Source organism: Panonychus citri, unplaced genomic scaffold (assembly GCF_014898815.1).
Source record: "Panonychus citri isolate SS breed McGregor unplaced genomic scaffold, ASM1489881v1 Contig00077, whole genome shotgun sequence".
Lineage (NCBI taxonomy): Eukaryota > Metazoa > Arthropoda > Arachnida > Trombidiformes > Tetranychidae > Panonychus > Panonychus citri.
This window is the reverse complement of record NW_026515482.1, coordinates 2,440,622-2,466,581: the sequence shown is the minus strand read 5'-3', so window position 1 is coordinate 2,466,581 and position 25,960 is coordinate 2,440,622. Positions and strand designations below refer to the sequence as shown.

The following is a 25,960-nucleotide window of genomic DNA, read 5'->3' as shown; positions in this document are numbered from 1 at the left end:
TGACAAAATGGGAGTGAAAAAGATGCGGTGTGAATTGTGAATGAGATATGGATGAAAAAGATGATGAGAGGAAGAAAAAAAAGGTTATCAATAAAACATACGGAAGAAGATGAAGATAAGGATGATAGTAGAGTGAGCAGTGTGTTTTTTTAAAAGGAGGGTGAAGTGGGTGGGAAATATACATTATTGATATTCTGAGTGTTCAATTGTAAATCTGTAAGTCTTTTTATTCCCGAGCCTTTTGATAGCAGCTTTTGCTTTTTACTTTCAACTTGAGCTTTTACTAGACCACAAAAGGATCATCATCATCATCGTTTTCATCCTCACACTTTGAAAGAGAGAGAGAGAGAGAGAGAAAGAAAGATGAGGATGAGGATGAGAAGAGGAAGAAAAGGTTAAAATATATTGTCCAATATCCTGGATCCGTTATCAAAACATCTTCAGGGCTTTTTTGGTATATGCAACAGAGAAAGAGGGAGATGATGATGATGATGAACCAGGGTGATGAGGAGGAACAGATGATGAAAGTGATGAGGATGCTAAGATGATGATGAGATTCAAGCTTTTAGCTTCTTTTCTTTCATCTTCTAATCTCAATAACTAAATGAAAATGATGTTGTTCATCAACACACACACATACATACACAATCTTAAACTATTAATAAATACGGAAAAAGCTTAATTAACATAATTCTAATCATGTTGATTAATTTAATCAACTTAAATTGAGTTAAGTTGCTTCATCATTTGAATAGTTTAGGTGGTGATGGTTTTGTCTTGGGAAAATTAATTTTCTTAGGTGATATTATAATGATAATCATAACAATCAAGTGATTAATTGTTGTTATTGTTGTTGCTTTTATAGTTGTTGATTATTCAAATTACTCGGTTGATTAATCTTTTACCTCAAATCCATAGTTAATCAAGTTTACAAATTGCTTTTAATTTACACATTAATTGATGATTAACAATTAAACCGAAAACTACTAGGAATTGAGTTTGTTTTAATTTAACAATCAATTACTTTATTGTAAGGGTACAATTAACCTTGAAAATTAACTATTACATTGTAACAATTAAATCCTGGGCTCTCTTTTTGGTTTGTTATCATTGGTGTTCAAAGGTTAAGATTGTTGCAATTAACTAAATTGTTTCACTTTAGATTATGTTCAATTTACAATCAATGTAGAGTTGATTTGATTTCAAGTTAGGGTTAAAAAAGATTCTGTTTATATGATTACAAAATTGGTAAATTAATTAACTAATTGCAACAGCATCAGGCAAGGAAAATTATTGATAATCAATGAAAATATTCAAAAGTTAATTAACTGGGTGGTAATCTGGGTATCCTATTTTTTAATCATCTTCACCGGGATCGTTAATTGTTCACTAATTGCGTTTGCCTCTTTTCCAATAATTATCAGTTGCTATTAAATTTGATATTTGATTCGTTCAAATCAACTGATTGACTACTTTAATCATCTGTATAAGTGAGAAAGATAAAATTAATAATCAAATAATTGTAAACAATAATACAAACTTGAAAATAAATCAATTCAATTAACCAAAACTAATCAAATTACAATAGTTAATACAATTTGATCCTTTCTTCAAAATAAAATCATAATTAGTAAAACATTAGGATAACATAATAAAATAATATCTCAATGGTTGTTGTTACATGTAATCATGTTGATTACCGGTTGATTTGTGAGCTAATCAACAATTAGGATTAAAGATTGTATTCTAGAGTAATAATTAAGGAAGAGAGGTTAAGATAATTAACGAATACGAAATTGATCATTTGTACAAAAACCGATCAATTACCAAACATTACAAGTTAGTAAATTAGTAAGCAAATATATTGATTAGATTGTTGTAAGTTGATTATCTAAGTCAATTGAGTACGAATATATATGAACAATCAAAGGTTCTCTTGATGGATTAATGTTGATTAGTGAAAGGTGATTGAGGAAACAGATGATTGAAAAGGACTATGGGCTTTTACAAGAAAGACATTAATGTCTTGAGATGTATTTTAATTGTAAGTGAAGCTTCATCATCATCATCAAGTAATTTAACTTTTTAACTGTTTTAGCTAAATTGACGATGATGGTTTCTCGTTTTTTCCTGGCCTGATGATGATGGGAAATGGTTGAATTAGTTTCAAGCTCACTTTATATATATGTTACTCTCTCTCTCTCTCCCTCGCTTGTACTTAATCAACAGCATTTGAAAGCTTAAACACCATTTTAAACACATAAACATTACTCACATCACAGACTAGAAAACAGATGAGACCATGAACAGGGTCATCCGGGTTTCTTATTGAATAATATACAATATTTTTCTGTTTTTCCTCCATTGATGATTAGATGATAATCACTGGTCATAACTCAGATCACTTGGTAAGCTTGTTCCATAACCCTTTATGCTTTGTTTTTTTTCCTCTTTTCTTTTACACTTTTCGATAATCCTAATCCTTTTTGTTGGTTTTCTTTTTCACTTCTTTTTCTTTGCTACCATTAACACCATCGTCATCATTTTCCATTGGATTTTCCATCTCTAACCATAAGAAAATTAGTTCCATAGTTTTTTTCCCTACTTTTTTCAGAAAAAGAAATGAACATGTTATATATACAATATATATATTATTTTTACTTTTCTTCTTCTTTTCCTCTCTCTTCTTCAACGGTTAGAGTCCTTCCTGTTGTATCAACAAGCGAGAACTGATGAAATTGCATCTTTTTTATCCTTCTCTTTTTTTCTTCTTCCATTTTAATGCTGTAGGCTAATGTTGTTGTTGTTGTTGTTGGTGGTGGTGGTGGAGGTGGAGAAATTGTTGATGATGGTGATGAGTATGTTGATGTTTACGGATTACGTTTATCTTTGTAAGGAGAATCGTTTTCTTTGGCTTTTCCTTTTAATTCATCTCCATTGCTTATCCAGAAAGTTAACATGGTTATTCAAACGTGATTCTCCTCCCTGTATGTGAAATACATAAATAATAAAATGTAAGAGAGAAAAAGAGGAAAAGGAAATAACAAGAAAATTATGATCTCTTTTATACATTTGATGACTTTTACAAGTCATTCTAATTACACAGACATGTATTATCCAGAGTAGATTAAACTTACATTCTGTATATTTTATCATGCTTTTTTCTTAAATCAACAAGATAATTCTGATGATGATCTCCGAAAATTGTAATAGAAAACAAAAACACCAACATGGTGAAAGGCCTCAGTTCCTATATTTAAATGTGACATTAATCTGTCTCTCCATTAGACTGTGTCAATTTATGGATTCCTAGAGAAATTTAAAACAAATTATTGGTTACAAAGTGACAAGAGTTAATTTACTTACTCTCTTTTTAAATCAATTTTAGGTTTACAATTTAAACGATCAATTTAATTAACCTTCCGAGTGATTGAAATGAGATGATAACCAATGAGACTTGAGTAGTATTCAGGGACTAGAATTACTGGGAAGTGAATATCATTTGGAGCCATCAATCAACTGCATCGAAATCACATAATTGAACAAAAAATTTCAACAATTAGAATAATAGTTAATTGTAAACAAGAACGAAATTGGTTAAAATTATGTAACAATTTTGAGTTGAGAAAAATTATTTTGTTTTTTTTCGAACGATTAGTGGCTCCATCTAGTGGATGGAAATACAACTAATCAAGTTTCGAAATTAATTTTTCTTAATTGATAAAATTAAAATTCTAGGATTGATTAGTAATTAAGAGTTTTTATCGTTTTCTTTTCCTAAATTTCGCTTTTCCAAATAACCTTTGGATAACTTTTAATTTCGTATTTATAAATTGAGAATGATTAGAAAAATAATCTTGATATTGGACTTTTTGATCGTTTAAGAAAAAGTTTATTTTGATTTTAGTTTAAGTTTTTACAAAATTTTTGACAATTAACCAAAAATTGGGCTTAAAAAACGAGGTTAATTTTTAATGAATTCTTGCATAAGACATTGAGATATGTAGTTAATCATATTGTTGTAATAATTATCACATTCAAGGGAGTTAATCATATCGGTTGATAGTTTAGTCCCATTATTGTAAACATCATCTTTTGATTTATTAATTACCACGGGTGTTGGTGGTGAGGGTTTTCTTTGTGCTGTAATTAAGAGAGAGAGAGAGAGAAATATTAGACTTGTATTCGACAATGAAAGCGTTTGGAATGAGGAGAAAAAAGTTCTTACAATTATCATTAGAGCCATTGGCAATTGGATTAGTTTGATTAGCTTTCGATTTAACTGTCGGGGTAATGGCCACTGCTCGAGTTCGTGCTCGACGAGCTGCATCGGCATCAATGGCACTGGTTGACCGAAGTGTTGATCCGTAATTTAAGTAAGTACCTGAAAATTTCAAGCGAAACATGAAAATTATGTTGAAATGATTTTGTAGTAAATAAGAAATGTATTCTAACAACAATCAATTAATAATTTTACCTGGTATTGAAGATGAGGATGAAGTTGACGATGAGGGAGAGGATGATGGGGAAGAAGAGATTGACGAGGAAAAGGATGACGATAAAGAAGAAGATGGCGGGTATTTAGGAAGAGTACATCTGATTCTCGGTAAGTAAGAAGGAGGCTGTTGCTTGAATTGGGTAAAATACGAGATGAATTTTCCACCGGTGGATTTTGGGTCGAGTTCGAATTGGTAACCGAAGGTAATTTACTATAATGTGAAGAGTAAGAAGATGAGAGAGAAGATGTGACAGGAGAGACCAAGGAACTAGTGGAGGTTTTCCGAATCGAAGGTGATGTGAACGAAGAAGATAAAGAAGACGGTAATTGGAACGATGGTGATTTATTATAAGTGTATGATGAACTCAACGATCCGGTGCTTCCTCGACCTGGAACTTTACTCAAATTGGATAAAGTTCTTGGCGGTGGTGGTTGTTGTTGTTGTTGACCGAAAGCTTCTCCATGAAGAATCCTCTGTTTTGATGGATCAAGTGATTGAAGTAAAGAATCGGCTGATTCTCTAAAATGATCTGCGAATCCCCAAAAAGCTTTTCTAGCAAATTGTCGAGCCTCTGGATCGGCATCAGATATTCCTTTTCGTATCGCTTCTTGAAGAGTAATCCCGTGTTTCTCTAGAGACGATGTTGACCATGTATGTAGAATTTGATCTAAAAATTCACAACACGCTTTTCGAATCTCTTTTGACTTTGAGTTCATATTATACGCGATCACAGGAATAAATCGAGATGATCGAGTATATTGGATGATGAACCTTATGGCGACTGTCGCAGATGAAGACATTATTTTGACACTATTGGGTATTAATGAGATAAGAATAAGAAGTAACATCTCACAGAATCGAGATGCTTTCAGGCCAAGTTTCTGTGAGATATAAGCGATCGTGAAACAAGTCTCTCGAACTACTTGAGATCTCAGATCTTTGACACACGGGATAAAAGCTAATTCTAAGCCTTTAAACCAATCGAGAAATATTTTCATGTCGGTAGAATTTGACATTAAAACTGATCGAAGTCTCTTTAGACCATTTATCCGTTTAGTCCAATCGGAGCTCTTTCCTCCCAACCAATCTCTTATTCGAGACAATTCATCTTCCAATTCTTTCGTTGAACCAAAATGAATCATAGGAACATCTTCAAAGGACTTGATGAACATTTCTTCATCAGCAGCTCCAGGACAATCTATTAATTAGACAAGTAGACAACAGAAATTAATACAATTCTTTTAACTTAGTTAGAACTCAAGTCAAAAACTTACTAGCAGCTAATTGAGATGCGATTCTTATATTGGGAGAAACACCTCGACGAGATGGAGGCAAAGACGATGCTCGTTTCAGTGGACTCAATTTCGCATCGATATCGTTATAAGATGGTATCAATGAAACAGTCGACGATACTGATTGTGATGGTGAATATGTCAACTCTTTGGATTCTGTAATAAAAAAACGATAACAATTAGATTGATTATTATTTCTAACAATTAATCATAGATCTTCACCCAACATGATGTAACTTAATGACTTTTTCTTGAAAAATTATAGCACAATGATTAGTGCAAATGTATTAATATCACAACAGAGATTCAATTCCTAAATGATCATTTCGTTATCATGAAAATTATCATTTTTTTCTGATGATAACTCAAGTGATCTTCACCAATTCAAGCTCATCAATAGGGTTAAGGTCTAATAATTTGATGAAAGTTTATTGACCAGAAAATAGTTAATAACAAATCAAATTGTTCTTGTGTATAAAAACCAAAGTATTCATTATAAACCTAATGTTTAAATTGTCTTTTAAATCAACTAAACCAATGAATTGGACTGAATCTTTGCTCAGCTCAGAAACGACTTCATCTAATATTATTTAGTATCGAGAGGCTCATCTTATATTTGAGATTTTATCAAGTTACAAATCTCAGTTGATGAATTTAGAGTAAAAGTGTAACGGGATAGGTGAAAGCCCTGAGGCGGAATTGTATCTATTTCAATGAAAGTTTTCACTTGAAGAGATTCCGGCTAATTGTAATACGATTGAATTTTACCTTTATCATGATTACCATTGGACATCGATGAACTGATTTGATTAACTTTTGGTTTAATTGCTGATGAAATGGCCACTGCTCGAGTTCGTGCTCGACGAGCTGCATCCGCATCAATGGCACTGGTTGACCGTAGTGTTGATCCGTAATTTAAGTAAGTACCTGAAGATTATTATCAAAGTTAAAGGTCACAATTAATGTAAATGTGTCATGTTATCAATAACAATCTAAAAATCAATTGACAGACACAATTGGTTAGAGTTTCCAATCTGGAATCATGTCAATAGATTAAGTTGATAATTGTTTTTAATCCTCTCTTTCAGAAAGTCAAACAATTAAAATCAATTCACTATTCTAAGGGAAAAGTATTCATTTCAATGAAAAGCAAAAAAGCTTAACAATCAACAATTAACAATAATTTGAAAAGAAATCCCAATTTCTTAACTGCAACAATCAACTAATTTTAGTACAAGTTAAGGAAAAGATTTATGCAAAAGGAAAAAGGAAAAATCAATTCAATTGATACTTTGTATCTCTTACCTGGAGTTGAAGATGAAGATGAAGTTGATGACGGAGGGGATGAGGATGGAAGATGTGAAAGAAGAGGAAAGTGATGAGGAAAAAGATGATAAGGAAGAAGATGGCTGATATTTGGGAAGAGTACATCTGATTCTCGGTAAGTAAGAAGGAGGCTGTTGCTTGGAATTGGGTAAAATACGAGATGAATTTTCCACCGGTGGATTTTGGGTCGAGTTCGAATTGGTAACCGAAGGTAATTTACTATAATGTGAAGAGTAAGAAGATGAGAGAGAAGATGTGACAGGAGAGACCAAGGAACTAGTGGAGGTTTTCCGAATGGAAGGTGATGTGAACGAAGAAGATAAAGAAGACGGTAATTGGAACGATGATGATTTATTATTAGTGTATCTTCCACTTAATGGACCATCGTGTTGGCTCAATGATCCGGTGCTTCCTCGACCTGAAACTTTACTCAAATTGGACAAAGTTCTTGGCGGTGGTGGTTGTTGTTGTTGTTGTTGACCGAAAGCTTCTCCATGAAGAATCCTCTGTTTCGATGGATCAAGTGATTGAAGTAAAGAATCGGCTGATTCTCTAAAATGATCTGCGAATCCCCAAAAAGCTTTTCGAGCAAATTGTCGAGCCTCTGGATCAGCATCAGATATTCCTTTTCGTATAGCTTCTTGAAGAGTAATCCCGTGTTTCTCTAGAGACGATGTTGACCATGTATGTAGAATTTGATCTAAAAACTCACAACACGCTTTTCGAATCTCTTTTGACTTTGAGTTCATATTATACGCGATCACAGGAATAAATCGAGATGATCGAGTATATTGGATAATGAACCTTATGGCGACTGTCGCAGATGAAGACATTATTTTGACACTATTGGGTATTAATGAGATAAGAATAAGAAGTAACATCTCACAGAATCGAGATGCTTTCAGTCCAAGTTTCTGTGAGATATAAGCGATCGTGAAACAAGTCTCTCGAACTACTTGAGATCTCAGATCTTTGACACACGGGATAAAAGCTAATTCTAAGCCTTTAAACCATTCGAGAAATATTTTCATATCGGTAGAATTTGACATGAGAACTGATCGAAGTCTCTTTAGACCATTTATCCGTTTAGTCCAATCGGAGCTCTTTCCTCCCAACCAATCTCTTATTCGAGACAATTCATCCTCCAATTCTTTCGTTGAACCAAAATGGATCATAGGAACATCTTCAAAGGACTTGATGAACATTTCTTCATCAGCAGCTCCAGGACAATCTATTAATTAGACAAGTAGACAACAGAAATTAATACAATTCTTTTCACTTATTTAGAACTCAAGTCAAAAACTTACTAGCAGCTAATTGAGATGCGATTCTTATATTGGGAGAAACACCTCGACGAGATGGAGGCAAAGACGATGCTCGTTTCAGTGGACTCAGTTTCAAATTGTTCATCTGTATTCGGATATAATGGAAAGAGATTAGAATTAAACTTCGAATCATAAACAAAATCATTCTATTAATAATCGGTAAAAGTTAATTGGAAAACCCAAAGTGGTCAAAGACCAGGAGATAACATGAGAACCGAAAATGAACCAACATTCACTCATTACTTTTTTCGCTGATTCTCATCTGTTTTTTTCGCCATTTTATTTTTCGTCGATTCATCAACAATTCTCCATCCATCAATTCATCCTCTCTCTTTTTCTCATCATCTTCGTCTCTCTCTCTCTTAAAATCTTAATGTTTACTCATCTTTTCCCTCGGCCATTTAAACTTCACACTTTTCTACTCTCTCAGTTCAATCTAATCTTGGCTTCACATTGAGATTCATTCCTTTTATCATCCTCATCATCATCCTATTTATTTCTCTGTCTGTTTCCTCATCTCTCTTTTCATCTTCCCTTTCAATTATTGTCTGTCTTAAATTAACCGTTATTTCTGTCCTTTTTTCTACCTTTTCATCATTATCTCTTCAAATCCATTATCTCCACTAATCTCTCTCTCTCTCTCTCTAAAGTCATCTTCTTGTCTTCTCTCTCTCTCACCAATCTTAAGTTGATCCTGATTTCGAGATTCCATTCATCCATGATGATTCCTTATTTTATTGTTGATCGATTTCAATTCGATTTAATTCTTAACCTTTTTTTTTATTTCTTCTCGCGTTCTCATTTCTAATCTTAAATCAATTGTTAATTTCTTCTCAATCATTATGATTATCATCATCATCTACACTCCATAATCATCATCCATAAGTGTTCACAAGGTTCCAATTTCATCCTCATCACTGAGATGAAATATTCAATCAACTGGTCAGATGAAAATGATGGTAACACTTTCACTGTAACAATTATAACTAATTAAAGGATTGGTAAACAATCAACACTCAAAAGAAACAGGTCCGCATCATCACAATTAACAATTAACCTGAAAAAAAAATGTTGATCAACAAAAATGGATATATAAAAGATGATTGGTCAATAATGATGATAATCAGGATGTTAACAATTAAATTGATCAACCTGATACACTGAGTGTTCAATTAACTTTTTTTTTTCAACTTCAAATGAAATTTGATTGTAATTTAACATCAACAATTAACACAAGACCTACAACACAGTTAAAACAAACTGTCAATAAACACAAATTGCTTCAAGGTAAAAACATATGATCATCATCATCATCAACCTTATTGTAACTTTAACCTATCAACCTTATCTTCACCTAATAATCATTATTATCATCATTTTTTTTACTCATTTTCTCATCTTTTATAATTTTTTTTAACAGTTTTCATCCTTATCATCACATCTCTCTCATCAACATCATCATTTTGAGGATAATTTTTCATCCATGTTTCACTTATCTACCTTAAAATGTGTTGATTTAATATCATCATCATCATCATGATACTTATCACAAAGTTTTCATTTTTGTTTGACTTTTATCATCACGGAACGGAACTTGGCCTGATAATGATGATGATGATGATGATAGAGAATAGAGAAGATGATGAAGAAAAAGAAAGAGAAAGAGAAAGAGAAAAAATCAAAGATTCAAACAAAGAGGAAAAGGTTTCGATTTACCTGGAAAAAAGTTTATTAAAAATTCTTGCAACTAATCAAGAGGCCCTTTTTTACCTTTCCTTTTTTTTCTCATCATCATCATCTTCATCTTCATCTTCATCTTCATCATCTTCATCTTCATCTTCATCTTCATCATCTCCATCTTGGTCAATGGCTTCCATCAACAGAATTGCTTGAGGTGCTTCAAATACAAAACTGGCCAACATTGGGATTAATCATCTACTGGTTACCTTTTTTTTCATATACTGACCTTTCAATGGACTTTGAATACTGATTCTCATCCCTTATGAGGTTGAACCTCATCTTCATCATCCTTTTCTTTACCTAATAACCATAATAATAATACTTTCAATCTCCATTATCACCATTTCAATAGTCAGATAATAATGATGATGATACAATTTATTTGTATCTTCATCATCATCTACTAATTATATCTAATTTTGTTTCATCTCTTGCAATCTTTTCATAGGGTAAATATATTAATCCTACGATAATCAACTTCAATCAATGTAAATATACATTATTAATCTTGTTCAATCAAAAAAATATTGATTTGCTTTCTAAATTGTCTTCCTAATCATCCTCATCCTCATTATTATTTATCATTATCAACGCTATATTATTATTGCATTTATCATCATTATCATCATTATTATCAATGTCTGATATTTGTATCATCATTTCAATTGTGTCTACAAAGGATTTGTAAACTATTTTATATATAACAAATTGTTTACATCATTTAAATGATAATATAAACTGAATCAAATCAATTGTTTGATGATGAAATTACTTTAAGGGTGACAAATTTTGATTACCACACCCGAAAACATTGAACCAGAAAAGGACATTAACTGAGATTAATTCAAATATTATCCTTATATCAATCAGATAATAACCTTGAATTGTAATATTTTCAATTCAAATTGAATTTGATTGATTTTTACAAATAAACAAATCATTATGATGACCAGTATGTATGTAATCAAAAGATTGAGTAATTAACTTTGTTATATAAGTTATATACAAAATCCAGAAAAGGTAAATTGTTAACCGTTAATTTTGTTTATCCTCATCATTGATCAATTCTTACAACAATAACAATCAACTCAAATAAAAAGCCAACCTTGGTCATCTGTGACATACTGAAACAATTCAATGACCTGACAATTAGCTGATTACCTTAATCATGATGTGTACACATTAAATAGATGATGGTGTCAAGGAAGAAACAAAATCAACATTAGAGAGAAGAGGAAAAATCAAGGAAGAAGATGAAAAAAAAGGTAAAAAAAAGAAAGTAAACTTGGAATAAGATGATGATGATGATGATAAAATTGTTCCGTAAGCTGAAAGATAAGCAATGATAAGATGGATTTTGTTGACTGGTCACTTCATGGGTTAAATCTTAATGGGCCAGTGGAAATCACGAAGAGTCAACATTAAGATTGAATGAGAATCAAATCTATTACAATCAACGCTATCATCTGAATTATTAACGGTAATTTACTTTAACCAACAAACAATCAACTTTCATAACATGAGATTTACAATGATGATGATGTACTTATGGTTCATTTTGTTGATCAACAAAAGGTTTTCGTGTTACCAGGGGATGAGGATGGTGGTGGTTATATGTCCAGGGTGGGGTGGAGGGAATATGGACTCAGGAAGTGTAACTTACATTGTCGATCTCATTGTAAGACGATAGTGATGAGACTGTGGATGATACCGATTGAGATGGTGAAGATGTAATTCCTTGGGATGCTGTCATTTAGAATTGAGAATAATAATCTTAATTAGTGACACAATTAATCCAAAGGTAAAATAAAATTGTAACAATCACAAGAAAAGACACTTTTTGATTTGTATGTTTATATTAGTAAATTTCCAGTTAATCGCGAACAATTAACTTTTAATTTTGAGTAAATTGTTGATAATTTGTTGATCTTTAAACAATGTTAACACAATCAACTGATGAGATACTTTTGAAGGATAACATTTGATATTAATTGATGACAATGGTTAATTTTAAACCATTGGTTAAAATTATGGAAACATTTTGTTAATTTGATGCTGATGATGAGGAAAGAAAGAGTCAAGGTGAGTTTAATTTTTGGTTTATCATCCTCATCAATTGGATGATGATGATCAGCATCATTAGAAAGGTAAAACGGACACAACAACAAGAGAAACACAGAAATAAATTGATTCTCGAGTAAGAAAAGTAAGAGATTTCAAGGGAAAGATGACAGATGATGATGAAGAAAAGTTACGTGAGTGAGTGAGAGAGAGAGAGATTGAGGAGTGAGATGGATAATTATCAATTCTCTGGAGGTTGTATAAGGGAGAATTGAACATTTCCCAATTTGGGCGAAGAAATTAAAGTGAGATTAAGTTTATTTAGAAAATGAAATGTTTACATTTAAGGATTGGAGGCGATTGAGAAGGCGATGATGATACAGAAAGAGAAGATGAAAAAATGTAGAAAGAGAGAGAGAGAGAGAGAGAGATCTTAAGGGAGGAGAATAGTAACTTGCTTGGGTAGAGCCGGTTAAATATGAGAGAGAGAGAAAGAGAAGATGAGGATGAGGATGAGGATGATAAGAGAGAGAGAGAGAAAAGTAAGATGATGCTAAGGGGCTTTTACCTGTTACCAGTTATGGTATTGAATCTTTTCTTCATCATCTCATCATCCGTTTCTTTTTATCTTCATCTTCATTTGATTTGTATCTTCTTTGTCCATGTTGATTACAATTTAATCTCATCAATTACAATCAATCCCATAGGAACGGAAGTTGTAATAATATCAAGGTCACCCTTGGATTCAACGCCAACGTTAATACCTTGATTTTCACCATAACAACAATCAAGTTAATTGCGTTGGCCTTTAATCATAATTATCCCTTCATCTTGTTTACATACTAACAATTATAATCATGATCCTTTGTTGTTTATTTTACTACTAATGATCAAATAAACAATTAACTTATTACATTTCTTATCAATTGAATGATCATCATTTTCACCATTAAGAAACAATTTAAAATTGAATCACATACATATTACTTATTCTTGGTTTACAATTAAAAAAAATAAGATCAAAATTAGTTTAATTGTTTAACTCTCTCATTCATTCATTCATTGATTGTTGTTGATCAGGTAAAACAATTTAAATTGATATTACTTCAATTACAATGATCATTTTTGATTATAATTTTAATTGTTTTACGAAAAGCGTGAAATTTTTTTCTCTTCAATTTTGATTTGTTGTTGATTGTTAATCTTAATTTTAGTTTATTTGTTGATGAAGTAATTTAAATCATTACATGTTAACTGGTTTACTAATTTTAAATTGTTAACCCTTAATCATTTGGATGTTGGTTCCTTAATTCACTTAGGTCAGCGTGAAATTGTGATTCTCACTACAGGTAATCAAGGTAAATAAAGATGAAGATGATTAACTTGATTATGATGATGATGGTAAATTGTTATAACCTTATTATGATTAAAATGATGTATATTAACCCTATCAGGCCATTGGGCTTAATTTTTGAACAACAATCAGTTTAATCATATTATTAATCATCGAGCTGAGGTAAATCAGGTAAATTAATTGTAGACTCACACACAAATACAAAGTTAATTGTAAATTATCATTATCATATTGGTGAATCATTAATTTGATTGATGAGGATGATACTTCAGATGATGGTGATGATGATGATGATGATGATTCTTGTTGATTGCAATTAAGAAAATTTGTTTAATTAAACACAAACCACAATCATGATAATCTATGGCTAATTTAATTAGCCCTTCTTATTTGTTCAAAGAGTTGATTAACTTGATTATCCTGTGGTAATTGATAATTTAATCACGATTACAATCAACTAAATCGCAATAAATAATTAGGTTTAATCTTAAATCATAATCTCATGTTATTAGTTACTAATTTTTCCTCATCATTTGTATGATAATTAACTAACTATAAATGGTTGATTATTTGGATTTAAAGTCACAATTTAAATTAAATACTGTCCCAATTAACTAATCATTTCCGTTATTATATTAAATTGTTGCTACTGTTGAGTAAACTAATTTTTTTGTTGTTGATAAATTTGATTGTAAGGATTAGTTTTTCTGGATGAAGCCAAACTTTAATTCAATTGGGGGCATTGACAACAATTTATTAATTGTCGATCGTTACAATCAAGTAGGAAGTAATCATCTGAAGGACAATAACGACATTAATCAACAACAATCAACGATTAACGGTTGATAATTAAGGATTTTGATTTAATGGTAGGCGATTATAATATTGATTAGATTAACCTTCAAATTATTATTGTAGTTAATTGTTAATTTTACTAACTGATTGATCACAATTTAATATAAAAGTTTTAAATATTTGAATAAGAATTTGAAAACAATTAAGTTTCAAGAGTCACAATTTAAATAAACAATCATTAACTAATCATCAACAATTTTACTTTTATTGACAAATATTGTTAATAACAATTAGTAAATTGCTGTTACCTTTTTTGAAAACAATTAATTATCAACATGATTTATAAATCATTGAAAAGTAAATACAATTTGATTATTGTTTTTAATGTGATAAACATGATTTTTAATTATTATCAAATATTAATCATAAATTGTTGGGTAAAAAGTTAACTAAATAGTTTACAATTTATAAATTGCTCCAGGCGATTATTAAAAAAAAATGTATTTATGATGATTAACTTGATGATGATTATGATTAAGAGGATGACATAAATGTGAAAAAAATATCATCAATTGATTAATTGAAAAGTTTCAAATTGTTTACAATCAACAAGAAATTGATTGTTACAATTAGCAGATTAATAAATTGTTGATGATTGAAAATCAAACATTTACAATTAATTAGTAAATATTTTACTTACATGATAATTAATAGTTAATCAACACTTTTTAATCATCTTTGATAACTTAACTACACCATCAACTGAATCAATTAATTGTTGATTTAACAGAAATTAAGAATTAACAAAATCTTAATCACAATTAACTAATAGTAATTAACTTTTTTTAGATTGAAAATTTTTCATATTTTGCCTTTTAATCAACAATCAACAAACTTTCATGATTTACAATCAATTGTTACAATCCAAACTCAAATATGAACAATTAAGTGATCAAAATGTTGATTGTTACAATTAAATGTTTCAAGTCAAGGTAAATTATTAAATCATATCAACACAATTAACTCTGATCAGTATTTAAAAATTAAGTATGATTATCATTTAATTGTGAAAATAAAGTTTTCAAGTACTTTAATAATAGGATTAGAAAAGTTAATTGTTAATCAGTTGAATTTAATTTTGTTTAATTTAAAAGTAGATCAACACAGTTACAAGGTAATCAAATTGTTTGGTTAATCAAGAAAACTCTGAAACAATTTAGCTCAACAATTAACTATTATGAGAAAAAAAAATTATACAAAGAATAGGGAAAAAATAAACTTTTCCAACAATACCAATGATTAACTGATCACGATTTAATTTAAATTGTTGCAACAATTTAAATCTAACCAACTAATCAATTGAATCAATTGAACAACAATTGAAAGGCTTTAATTAAATTTCAGTAATCAAATTAAATTCAGTGATTTCTTTTCATATATTAATTATTTTCGCTTCTTCAATTTAATTTTTAATTGTTACCACTTCTTTTTGTTAACATACACAATTAACTTCTCAATTGTTGTTAATCACAACCAATTAACTCAACACTCACGATGAGGCTTCTGGTTAATTTAATCAAGGTTATAATTAAGTAAAAGTTTAAAGTTTAGTTAAATTGTTATAAAACAAATGTTGATTATAAAAATGGTAAAGTTGATACAATTAACTAATTGCTGGTAAATTTGATTAAGAGATAAAATCGTCACCAAGAGTTGATTAACATTGATCAATTTTTATCTGGAATTTACAATTAAAATTGATTGTTGTTTGGGAAGATTTTTACTTTTTGTTCACAATCAACAATCAAAATTCAATACAATTAACTGATCTAAATTAAAACTAAAATCTTGATAACATTAACCAGCTGAAAATATTTGATTCAATAATATGAGACACTCAATATGGTTAATTAACAGTAACCAGATACAACAATCAACTAATCAACAGCATACACAACATACTTGATCACAAATATAAATATAAATTGTTAACTGGACACTTTTTTTAATTTAGTTAATTGATTAACATTCAATTGATTTCACCTACAACATTGTGCATCAGTTAACAAACTATTTTCACTTTAATTTTTTTCCTTAATTGTTGTGATCAGATTGATTCAGTTAACAAATCATTTTCACTATCATCATCATCATCATCAATAAGATTACAATAAATAGTTAACACTTTTTTTTTTACTTTCACAATCAACAAAAATCAACAATCAACAATCAACAAAACCAATTTCATTTCATTTTACTTGATCACCAAAACAAGGACACAACAAGTAAATCAACAATCAACTAAATCACTTTAATTTTGTATTAATCCAACAATCTGATCATATAACTAATACAAACACAATCAAGTTGATGATTAAAGTTAATTTGATTCCAGTGATAAAACTATTCCTCCTCAACAGTTAATTGGAGTTGAAGGATTTTCTTGATTAATAATTTCCTATTATCATCAAATTTCAAGAGTTGAATCATCATCTTCATCTTAATCATCACAATCAACTTAATTATCATCATCTCTTCATGAAAATATGATATTAAAACGTAATTTAGTTTTGATTTATTAACCATTCCAATGGTAACCAGGTAAATTGTTGGTAATCATTTGGATAATTCATCATTCATAATTGTCGCTGTGTGGTTTTTAAATTGTCAATCAACTGTGCTAACTATTAAAACTAATCAACCAACAATTTGATTGGTTATACAAAAAGTAAAGTCAACAATCATTATGATTGACCAATTGTGCTGCTTATTGACGTTAATGGTGATGACCATTACCGTCAATGGTCAATGGTTGTCCGAGAAAGATTATGTTGCTGGTCAAGTTAATTACACTCGATGTTCACCTCCTCCCCCTGATTACAGTATCTATGAATATACAATTAAGGATATTCATCAGGAAATCGACATTTCCTTAGCTGACCATCAACACAAGGCCATTCTATTGGTCAATGTGGCCACTTACTGAGGTTATACCCATCACTATATCGGAATGAATGCACTTCTCGAACGTTTTGGACATGATCAGTTAACTATAATCGGTTTCCCATGTAATCAATTTGGAATGGTAAGTAATTAACTATCGAACAATTAAAAAATTTCTTCATTACCAATTCGAAACATCAACAAAACTTACAACCACTTAGTTTCTAATTGAGTTTTTTTAGTCGAGTTATTGTTTTTCGTATTGATTATGATCGTTAATTGTTGTTGGTGTTTTCGGTGAAACTAAAAAAATTAACAAATTATTTCATGTGATTTTCTGATTGTGATTGAGAAAAAAAAATTGGATGATCTTTATTAATTATCAATAAACATCGATAATTTTTTATCATGTAATCGATTCTTGATTATTTGGTTAAATTGTTTTGATCGATTGATTTTTTTTTTCTCATCTCGATTGTTGAATGAAAACTATTGATTATAATTCAGTTGATTGTTGATCAATATTTATGACTTTTTATTTGCCAAATTTAATAAACAATTAAGTGCAAATTTTGATTGTGATCTTGTTTTTTTTTGTTTTGGTGTCACAATTAACTGAATTAACTTTTTGACAAAAATTGACTTTTACTTTTTCGAGAGGATCATCAATAACAATTATCAAGTTAATTAGTGTATATTATTATAAACATGCAAGATAATTAGCTAATTGTTAATTAGAAAGGTGTTATAAATGTGAAGCAATTAATGAGACCAATTTAAAGACAATCTTTAAGGTCCAATGATTTAATTAACCGGAATCACAATTAACTAAATAGTAATAATAATAATCAGATAGAAGAAAAAAAAATAAACAAGATCACAATCAATGAACAATTTAAAGGTCAAACAATTAACCGTTTAAATGATACAAAACAAAAGACCAAATAACAACAATTAATTGATTTCACAATTATAATTCAGTTAATTATAAATGAGCAAATTAAAGCATCCAAATCAACAATCAAGTCCAAAAGTAAGAAAAAAAAACTCAATTCCCCTCAATCATAAACAATTAACAAAACCAAAACTATTGGAAAATTAAAAGTAAATCAACTGATTGTAAACAATTACAAGAAAACTAAATGAAAGATCAACTAAATTGTTGTTAATTGTGTTTCCACAGCAAGAACCAGGATCAGGGGCAAAGGAAATTCTCAACGGAATCAAATATGTCCGACCAGGTAAAGGTTTCGTTCCTGATTTTAATTTAACCATGAAAATTGACGTTAACGGGGGCAGTGAACACCCGCTCTGGTCATTCTTGAAACGCTCGTGTCCATCGACTAAGATTAACTTTAATAGTCAATCGCAATTATTTTATTCACCTTTCAATGAACGAGACGTTAAATGGAATTGGGAAAAGTTTCTTATCGAACCTGAAACTGGACTAATCTACAAACGCTACGATGCCTCGATCGATCCTTATTATATTGCCGATGATATTGAATATCTTCTAACACGAAGATCAACAGCGGCTTCGTCTTCATCTCTCTCATCCTCATCATTACCGTTATCTTCATCATCTTCATTAGCACCATCGCCATCGAAAAGTTCACCACCATCATCATCATTATCATCAGCTGAAGTACGTGATTAATAAATTCAATTGTGATCACAATTGAACAGGATCAATAAAAACTATTCCAAATCAAAGCCAAATTACATTTGATTGTAATAATAACGATCAACAGCTAAAAAATCATGTTGATAATTATGTCAAATTGTTAACTGTTAACTTTTTTTTGTCGTCCTCTTAATTGGGTTCATCTTTTTTTTGATTGTTGGACATTTCATGATTATGATCAACTTGATCTTTAGTGACAATTAATTATCTCTTTATGATGAGTGAACCTGAAAAAACAATGTTAACATTGTTTGGGTTTGTCTTTGATGCTCGTTTTTAACAATTACAGTTTTTCTTAATCGTGATTAGTTAATCATTGGTTATTGATTAATCAGAGTAATTTTAATCATTCCTTCTAGTGCATTCATTCCGGTTGATTATTCTGAGACTTTAATTGTAAACGATTTAACTTAATTGTCACGAATAGAAAAAAGTTTCAGTCATAATTATCATCTTGATTGGGAGAAAACAAAATCAAATCAAATCAAACCGAATCAACAATCAACAATTAGAATCAAAAAGTAATAAAAAATCAAATTTTCACTAATTTTACTAATTAAATTGTTCTGACATTTTATTTTTATGGTAATCATTTGTTAATTGTTATCATGATTTTTTCCTATTCTCATGGTAATTTAATTTAAACCAGTTATTATATCCAGCCGATTATTATTGTAATCAAATTATGATAATTTTCAAACGTAAATCAATAGGTTTAAATTGTTGACTTTCGCGAATCTGATTAACTATTAAGATCATTTCAAATCAGTTTAATTGTAACTATTAATATTTACAATTAGATCAACTAATTATAATTACAAATCGATCTGAGTAAATAAAGGTTAATTAAAATTTTTTATTTCACCACCTAATCAGATTGAACCTAAATTAATTGAACAGATTTTAACAACAATTTATTAATTAATAAGCTCATTTAATGGTTTTCTATAGATTCAGTTGATTGTTAAATGTAATTAACTGATTTGATTAGTGTATCAACCTTTCAATTGCTTGTGTTGATGTCAACAACTTTTTATAATAATGAATTTATTAACAATTTGTTGATTATTTTGATAAGAAAAATTTATTCAAATCAAAAGAAAAACAAAATTATTGATTGTTGATCAATTACGCCCGAGGCTAAATTAGAGGTCACAATAAGATAAAAATAGTAATAATCATCAAGATTTTGACCACAATCAAATATTGAAACACTTTCCAATCTCTGTGTTGATATAAGTAAACGATAATCAAGTAAATCAACAAAAATTAGGACAAATAAAAAACAAAATCGAGAGACGAATCAAATGATTCGAGGAATTTGGACTATTTTCGAGAAAAAAAAGTTCAAAAGTTTTTCGAAAACTTATTGAGTCAACTATCGTTAATGGAATAATAATAGATCACATTTTCAGTGCATTTCGATATGAGAATAGCCTCAATTTGGCCTCTATCGACAATTGAGTTCGAAAAGTGTTTTTGTCGCCATGATCGATTCGTGATTAGGATTGATTGATTTTTCCGCTTCTTACAATTTAAGGTTAAACATTAATCATGATTGAATAAATTGTAATATTTATTACACAATTAATTTAAAAGTTATGAATCAATTTAAATTACAGTTTAAATATTTAATTGGTAAACAAACACACACACAAACAATTAAAACAATTAAAACAATTACCCCTTGGAGGTAAATTAAACTGATATCATATGATTAATATCAATTGGCTATAAATTAAACTTTGGATTGGGTCATCTTCATCTTTGACCCCCTCCTACCTTATTTTATCATCCTCATCCTTATCATCATCATCATCTTCATCATCATCATCATTGTTATCGTTATCTAAATTACCACAATTAAATGTTAATTGTTGATTGCAGGTCACTTTTCAAAGATCAGGGTTACCCGTTTTTTGAATCATTTGAACAATCAACTACAATCAAAAGTTTTTTTTATGACAATTGTTATTGATTAAATTAACTGATTGTTATAATTAAGTCCATGGGAATGAGTATCAATGCAATGATTGTAATTATTGTAATGATTAACTTAATTACCATTTATCTGGTCATATTATTACTTCAATCTAAATGATAAATCTTGAAAGGGTAATTTAAGTTTCTAAATTAATAGTTACCTTGATTTAAATTGTATTGAATGGTAATCATCATGATGAATCCTAATCATGATTATAATGATTAACATGTTTAAGATTTTTGTTAAATTGATCAATGAATGGATTAGGAAAATTAAAAGAGTTAAACTTAATCATGATTAAGATGTTTGTGTATGGATTAAATTAATTGTGGTTTAAAAAGTTAATTTGCTTGATTGTTACTGATCATCATCATCGTTGATTAGCCTGGTAAACCTTTTAATCAGTTTTGATTGTTAAGAATTAGTTATAATTTATATACACGTAATTCATTGTAATCAGTTAACTAAATTGAGAATTGATTAACAGGAGTAGTTAATTGTAATCAGAATGAAATTAATAGTTAATTGTTAATGAGATCGTATTGCAATTGAAACGTTAATTGTTAAGCTAATTAGCTTTGATAATAATATCATCAAAAACATGAAACCGTTTATTTTTTGTTTACAATTAACGTTGGCTATTAACAATCAACTAAATTGTTATTAACTTATATAATCTAAAATGCTCACAATTAACTGATTTCAGTTAATTTACAAAAAAAAACTTTCCAAATTGATTTGTTATTAATCACTGATCACTTTTAATTGTTATTCCATTTCTAATTTAAAACTGATAATAATGGATAATTACTTAATCATTATCAAGTAGCAATTGAAATACAAAAGGATTAACTTTAATTATATGATTATCGATATTAAATTAATTCAGTTTCATTAAATTAACTTATAATCATTTTAATTTACAAATAAACTTTTCATGTGAATTAATTATCAATCATTATCAAGTATAATGTACAATTCAATTAGCCTTTTCAATTTTATTATTGTCACAATTGTTTTAGTTAATGCTGTTAATTGTTTCAAAAATGATTAATGATTACAGATAATCATTAACCCTTTTCACCTGATCAATGTTGTAACAATTAACTATCAATTTTAAATTAAAATAGTGTTAACTGGTCATTCAGTCTGTAGCTTAATTGTTAAATCATGAAATGGTGATATTTTAATTGACAATTAAAAACAACTTTTAATCAAAACTATTTGCACAACAATTAAGACTTTCGAGCGCCATCTATGTGATCAAAACGTTATCATTAACATTTAAACTTAAATTGCAAAAAATTTGAAATTTATAACATAACAACAATTAGTTGATTGTGATGAATTTTGAGAGGATTTTCATTGTCCAAATGGTAGTTTAAATTGTCATTAGATAATTGTTGATTTAATTGTGGTAAAAAGGTGACAATTTCAAGTAAAACCCATTGAAAACCAATGGACTTTAAATAATCAACAGTTTATGGGAAACAATTAACAGGAATGACAATTAAGCATGAAGATGTGGTTACAATTAAGCCAACAATTGAGCCTCTGTTATTGACAATACACTTAACAATCAACCAATTGCTTGGAAAAGCATAAAAAAACATTTATCCGCAAAGTAAATCAAATTAATCAACTAGATAAATGTATTATTATCAAAACCATTAACCTAAATTGTAACAATCTAATATTAAACCCAATCCGTTGATTGAATCAACTGATAGAAAGTAAATAATAATAATAATTAAAAAAAAAGACTTAATTATTATCAAGAGTGAAAGGAAAACAGGTCAACAATTAACTGTAATCAAATTATCAAGATTACCAATTACAATGATTTATTGATTATCAATGAAAGTCAATGTGTGATTAATTTAAACTAAATCAATAGAAGCAGTTAATTACCACAATTAAATTAATCTATCTAAAGCTTTGGAGGTCCTTATAAACAAAATCGTATAAATAAATTTACAATTAAATGATATAAAAACTCATTAGTAATTTATATTTATATGAAATGAAATCGCAATCAGTTAATTGTATTTAACTTGATTCCTTTTTATTGAATCAAAAATAAAGCTTGATTAATATTAACTGACCAATATTGATATATAATTACAATTAGCTGATAATTTAGAGGGGGAAAATAAAGGTTGGTAAGTGTGGACTTGGGTATCAGTAGTTAGTTGATTATAATCAACCGATAATCAACAAATTTATGATTAAGATGATGATAGGAGTGGTAATGATATAAGAGTTGGTGGCAATGATGAGGATGCTAAAGATGAAGACGATGATGAAGAAGATGATGATAATGATTGACCAGGTAAACCAAATGGTGCCAAAATTTTCACTCGAAAATAGGTTTTCATCATCACTTTTTCATCAGAAATGACTTGAAGGCTTATCATTAAATTAGGAATATCAATCAAATGATTATTATAATTTTCTTGATTACAATTAAGATTCAATTTGATTTTCATGAGTGTATTGTGATTAACTGATTTTTCTCAATCCTGGTTAATCAAAGTCACAATTTACCAATGTCATTTTCAAAATTATTGGTTTGATTGAGAGTTTGTAATCTATTGAATCAATGTCATTGGTATTAATTGAATTTGTCTATGAATTTGTGACTTTGATTGACAGATTTGTCTCACAATTGATCACTATTCCGATTGAATTAGTTGGTTAATTAGTTTTAATCATGTAGATTTAATCAATTCTGTCATAATTAACTCAATTATAAGATCGGATAACAGGTAACAATCAGATTTACCTTTAATATTTAGTTTCAAGGGTAAAAAAAATGATAAAGAAACAAAAAAGTAACAATTAAGACACTAATCTAAATCTGAGTTAATTGTTGATAAAATTAACTGCTGGCAGTTAATCATAATTGCATCGTAACTAATTTAAAAGAGAGACAGAATATGATTAAAATTAATCAAAATTAAGTGAAAAAGAAACAAAAAATCACACCAACAATTTAGATAAACTTAATTGTTTGATATGTTTAATTAATGAGAAGCAAAGAAATCAAGTTGACTGGTTAATAATTTAACTCTCAATGAAACAATTAATCTTAACAATTAACCCTAAAGGTGATCAAACTGTTGCCCTAATATCAGAAACCATATAATCATTTTCTTAAATCACAGAAAAGTTTAATCAACCAATAGCCCTAATTGTTAATAATATTTAAATTGTTTCGATGCTAAAATTTGCATCGATCTCGTTAATTGTTAGGTGGACAATCAGGTGACCTTAACATTAATTGTTTCTGACCTTAATTATTGATACTAGGTTAATATTAATCAAGGTGTGTCCATATTAATAGGCTGAAAATTAAATATTTTTTTTCAACGACAAGATTGTCTTGATTGTTAACAATTTATTTTTATCCTTGTCTATAATTTAAATGATCAACAATCAAAATCGCGTTGGATCATGATAATGTTAATTGTGTTTGTTGATTATTTTTTGATGGTTACTTTTAATAATCAAATGACAATTAACTTTAACAAGCTTGCCCTTAATGTTTCTTGGTCTGATTATCATTAAATTAGATGTGAAATTTTTTTAATCATCATTGATTATTGTGTAGGTTTGGATCATGATTAACTTTAAATAACTTTTTTTTTCTCAATTCTGTTGATTTATTTAATTGTGATTAACAAAAAATTGGCCATCAGAAATCAGAAGCTAACAATTAAAACTTAATTCATTTGATTAATTGTCTATTAACGAACGTTAAGATTGGTCTGATTGTTGGAGCAATTAGTTAATTTAGTCTGGATGGAAAAAAAATTTTTTCTAATAACAAAAAAATCAAGGCTAATAAATGTCAACAACAATCAAATTGAAACAATTAACTGTGGGTATCGCAATTAAATTGATTACCAAAGTGAACAGTTAAACAATTTACTGGGAAAAAAAGGATTGTCAATAAATTTAATCAACGACAATTAACTTGAAACAAAAGTTAATTGTTCTGATTAGCTGGTAGCCCGAACTTAATTTTTACCTTTAATTGATAACATCAACACGCAGTTTAATTGTAATTAACAAAATTAAATTGTAAATCTCATTAAACAATCAAGTTAATCTCCCAACAGAATTAAATTATTTAAGATGAACATCTAATCAAACCCTTAACAATTTACTAATGATGTTTTTAATTTAGTTACTTGATCAATGGTGAAATTTATGTTACAACAACAATGTTAATGATTGTTGATTTTAAATTGTTGGTACTGATTATCATGATTAAAGTTGATTATAATCATTTATATGGTTAATAATAATATGGTTTCCAACAATTGGCACACCTTAAATTAAATTTTACTTTTGTGAAACAATCAAGGGTTGATCACAATTTAAATTAACAGAATCAACTATCAGTTAATAGATTATCATATTTACACTAATCACTCCTTAAATTGTTGTAATTTATTACATATTATTAAATCAAAGCTTAAGGTGATTAGTTAATTGTTGATTAAAGTTTTCAATATATACAATGAACCTTTTGATTACCATTGATTGTGTCTCATTTAAACTGGATTAATATGAAATTAAATTTAACGGAAACATTTTTACCGTTATTTTGATTGTTAAAGTGAAAGTATTGATCACAATTAAAGTTGATCACAAACTGGATTAAAAGTAAAAGTTGATGATTATACTAAATTGTCATCATCACACAGTTTATAATCAAATTGTAATTAGATTTGATTACAATAATTGGCTCCAATTTGATTGTTGTATCTGAGAAAAACTTTCACTCTAATAAACTCTGTCAATCTAATTGTTACCTCGTCATGATTATGAATAATTTAATCATTATGATTAAAAGTTAATCATGATCAGAGATGATTTGATATTTTTCTCCTTTACAATTAGTAAATCACATCTCATGTTAGATTGTCAAAAGTTAATTGTTGATTAA

The 25,960-nt window shown here is 28.9% G+C and overlaps 2 protein-coding genes and 1 long non-coding RNA gene across 5 annotated transcripts in view; 1 reads left to right on the top strand and 2 right to left on the bottom strand.

Moving 5' to 3' along the window:
- Nucleotides 1-782: 782 nt before the first annotated feature.
- On the bottom strand, nt 783-3,626 carry LOC128386932 (uncharacterized). Of its 3 annotated transcripts, none has more exons than XR_008324942.1 (5): nt 3,367-3,626; nt 3,138-3,309; nt 2,662-2,985; nt 2,276-2,604; nt 783-1,482 (listed from the first exon to the last, which is right to left on the bottom strand). It is a non-coding gene; the product is annotated as an uncharacterized LOC128386932 (long non-coding RNA). The 3 variants fall into 3 exon arrangements; XR_008324943.1 differs by having other exon boundaries at nt 2,276-2,601; XR_008324941.1 differs by having other exon boundaries at nt 784-1,482; nt 2,276-2,985.
- A 243-nt stretch (nt 3,627-3,869) lies between these two features.
- Nucleotides 3,870-25,960, bottom strand: part of LOC128386763 (CLIP-associating protein 1-like) — a 31,360-nt gene continuing 9,269 nt past the window's right edge. Inside the window, exons 2-9 of the mRNA XM_053345837.1 lie at nt 11,846-11,928; nt 8,425-8,527; nt 7,169-8,348; nt 6,560-6,726; nt 5,774-5,947; nt 4,478-5,697; nt 4,229-4,384; nt 3,870-4,143 (exon numbers count right to left, since the gene is read on the bottom strand). Coding sequence (XP_053201812.1) covers nt 4,373-4,384; nt 4,478-5,697; nt 5,774-5,947; nt 6,560-6,726; nt 7,169-8,348; nt 8,425-8,527; nt 11,846-11,928 — 2,939 coding nt within the window. The 3' untranslated portion in view covers nt 3,870-4,143; nt 4,229-4,372. The remainder of the gene's footprint in view (nt 4,144-4,228; nt 4,385-4,477; nt 5,698-5,773; nt 5,948-6,559; nt 6,727-7,168; nt 8,349-8,424; nt 8,528-11,845; nt 11,929-25,960) is intronic.
- Nucleotides 16,961-19,571, top strand: LOC128386762 (glutathione peroxidase-like). Its single transcript, XM_053345836.1, has 2 exons — nt 16,961-17,477; nt 18,519-19,571. Exons 1-2 carry the CDS (start codon nt 17,139-17,141, stop codon nt 18,990-18,992), a joined length of 813 nt encoding a protein of 270 aa, XP_053201811.1. The 5' UTR covers nt 16,961-17,138; the 3' UTR covers nt 18,993-19,571.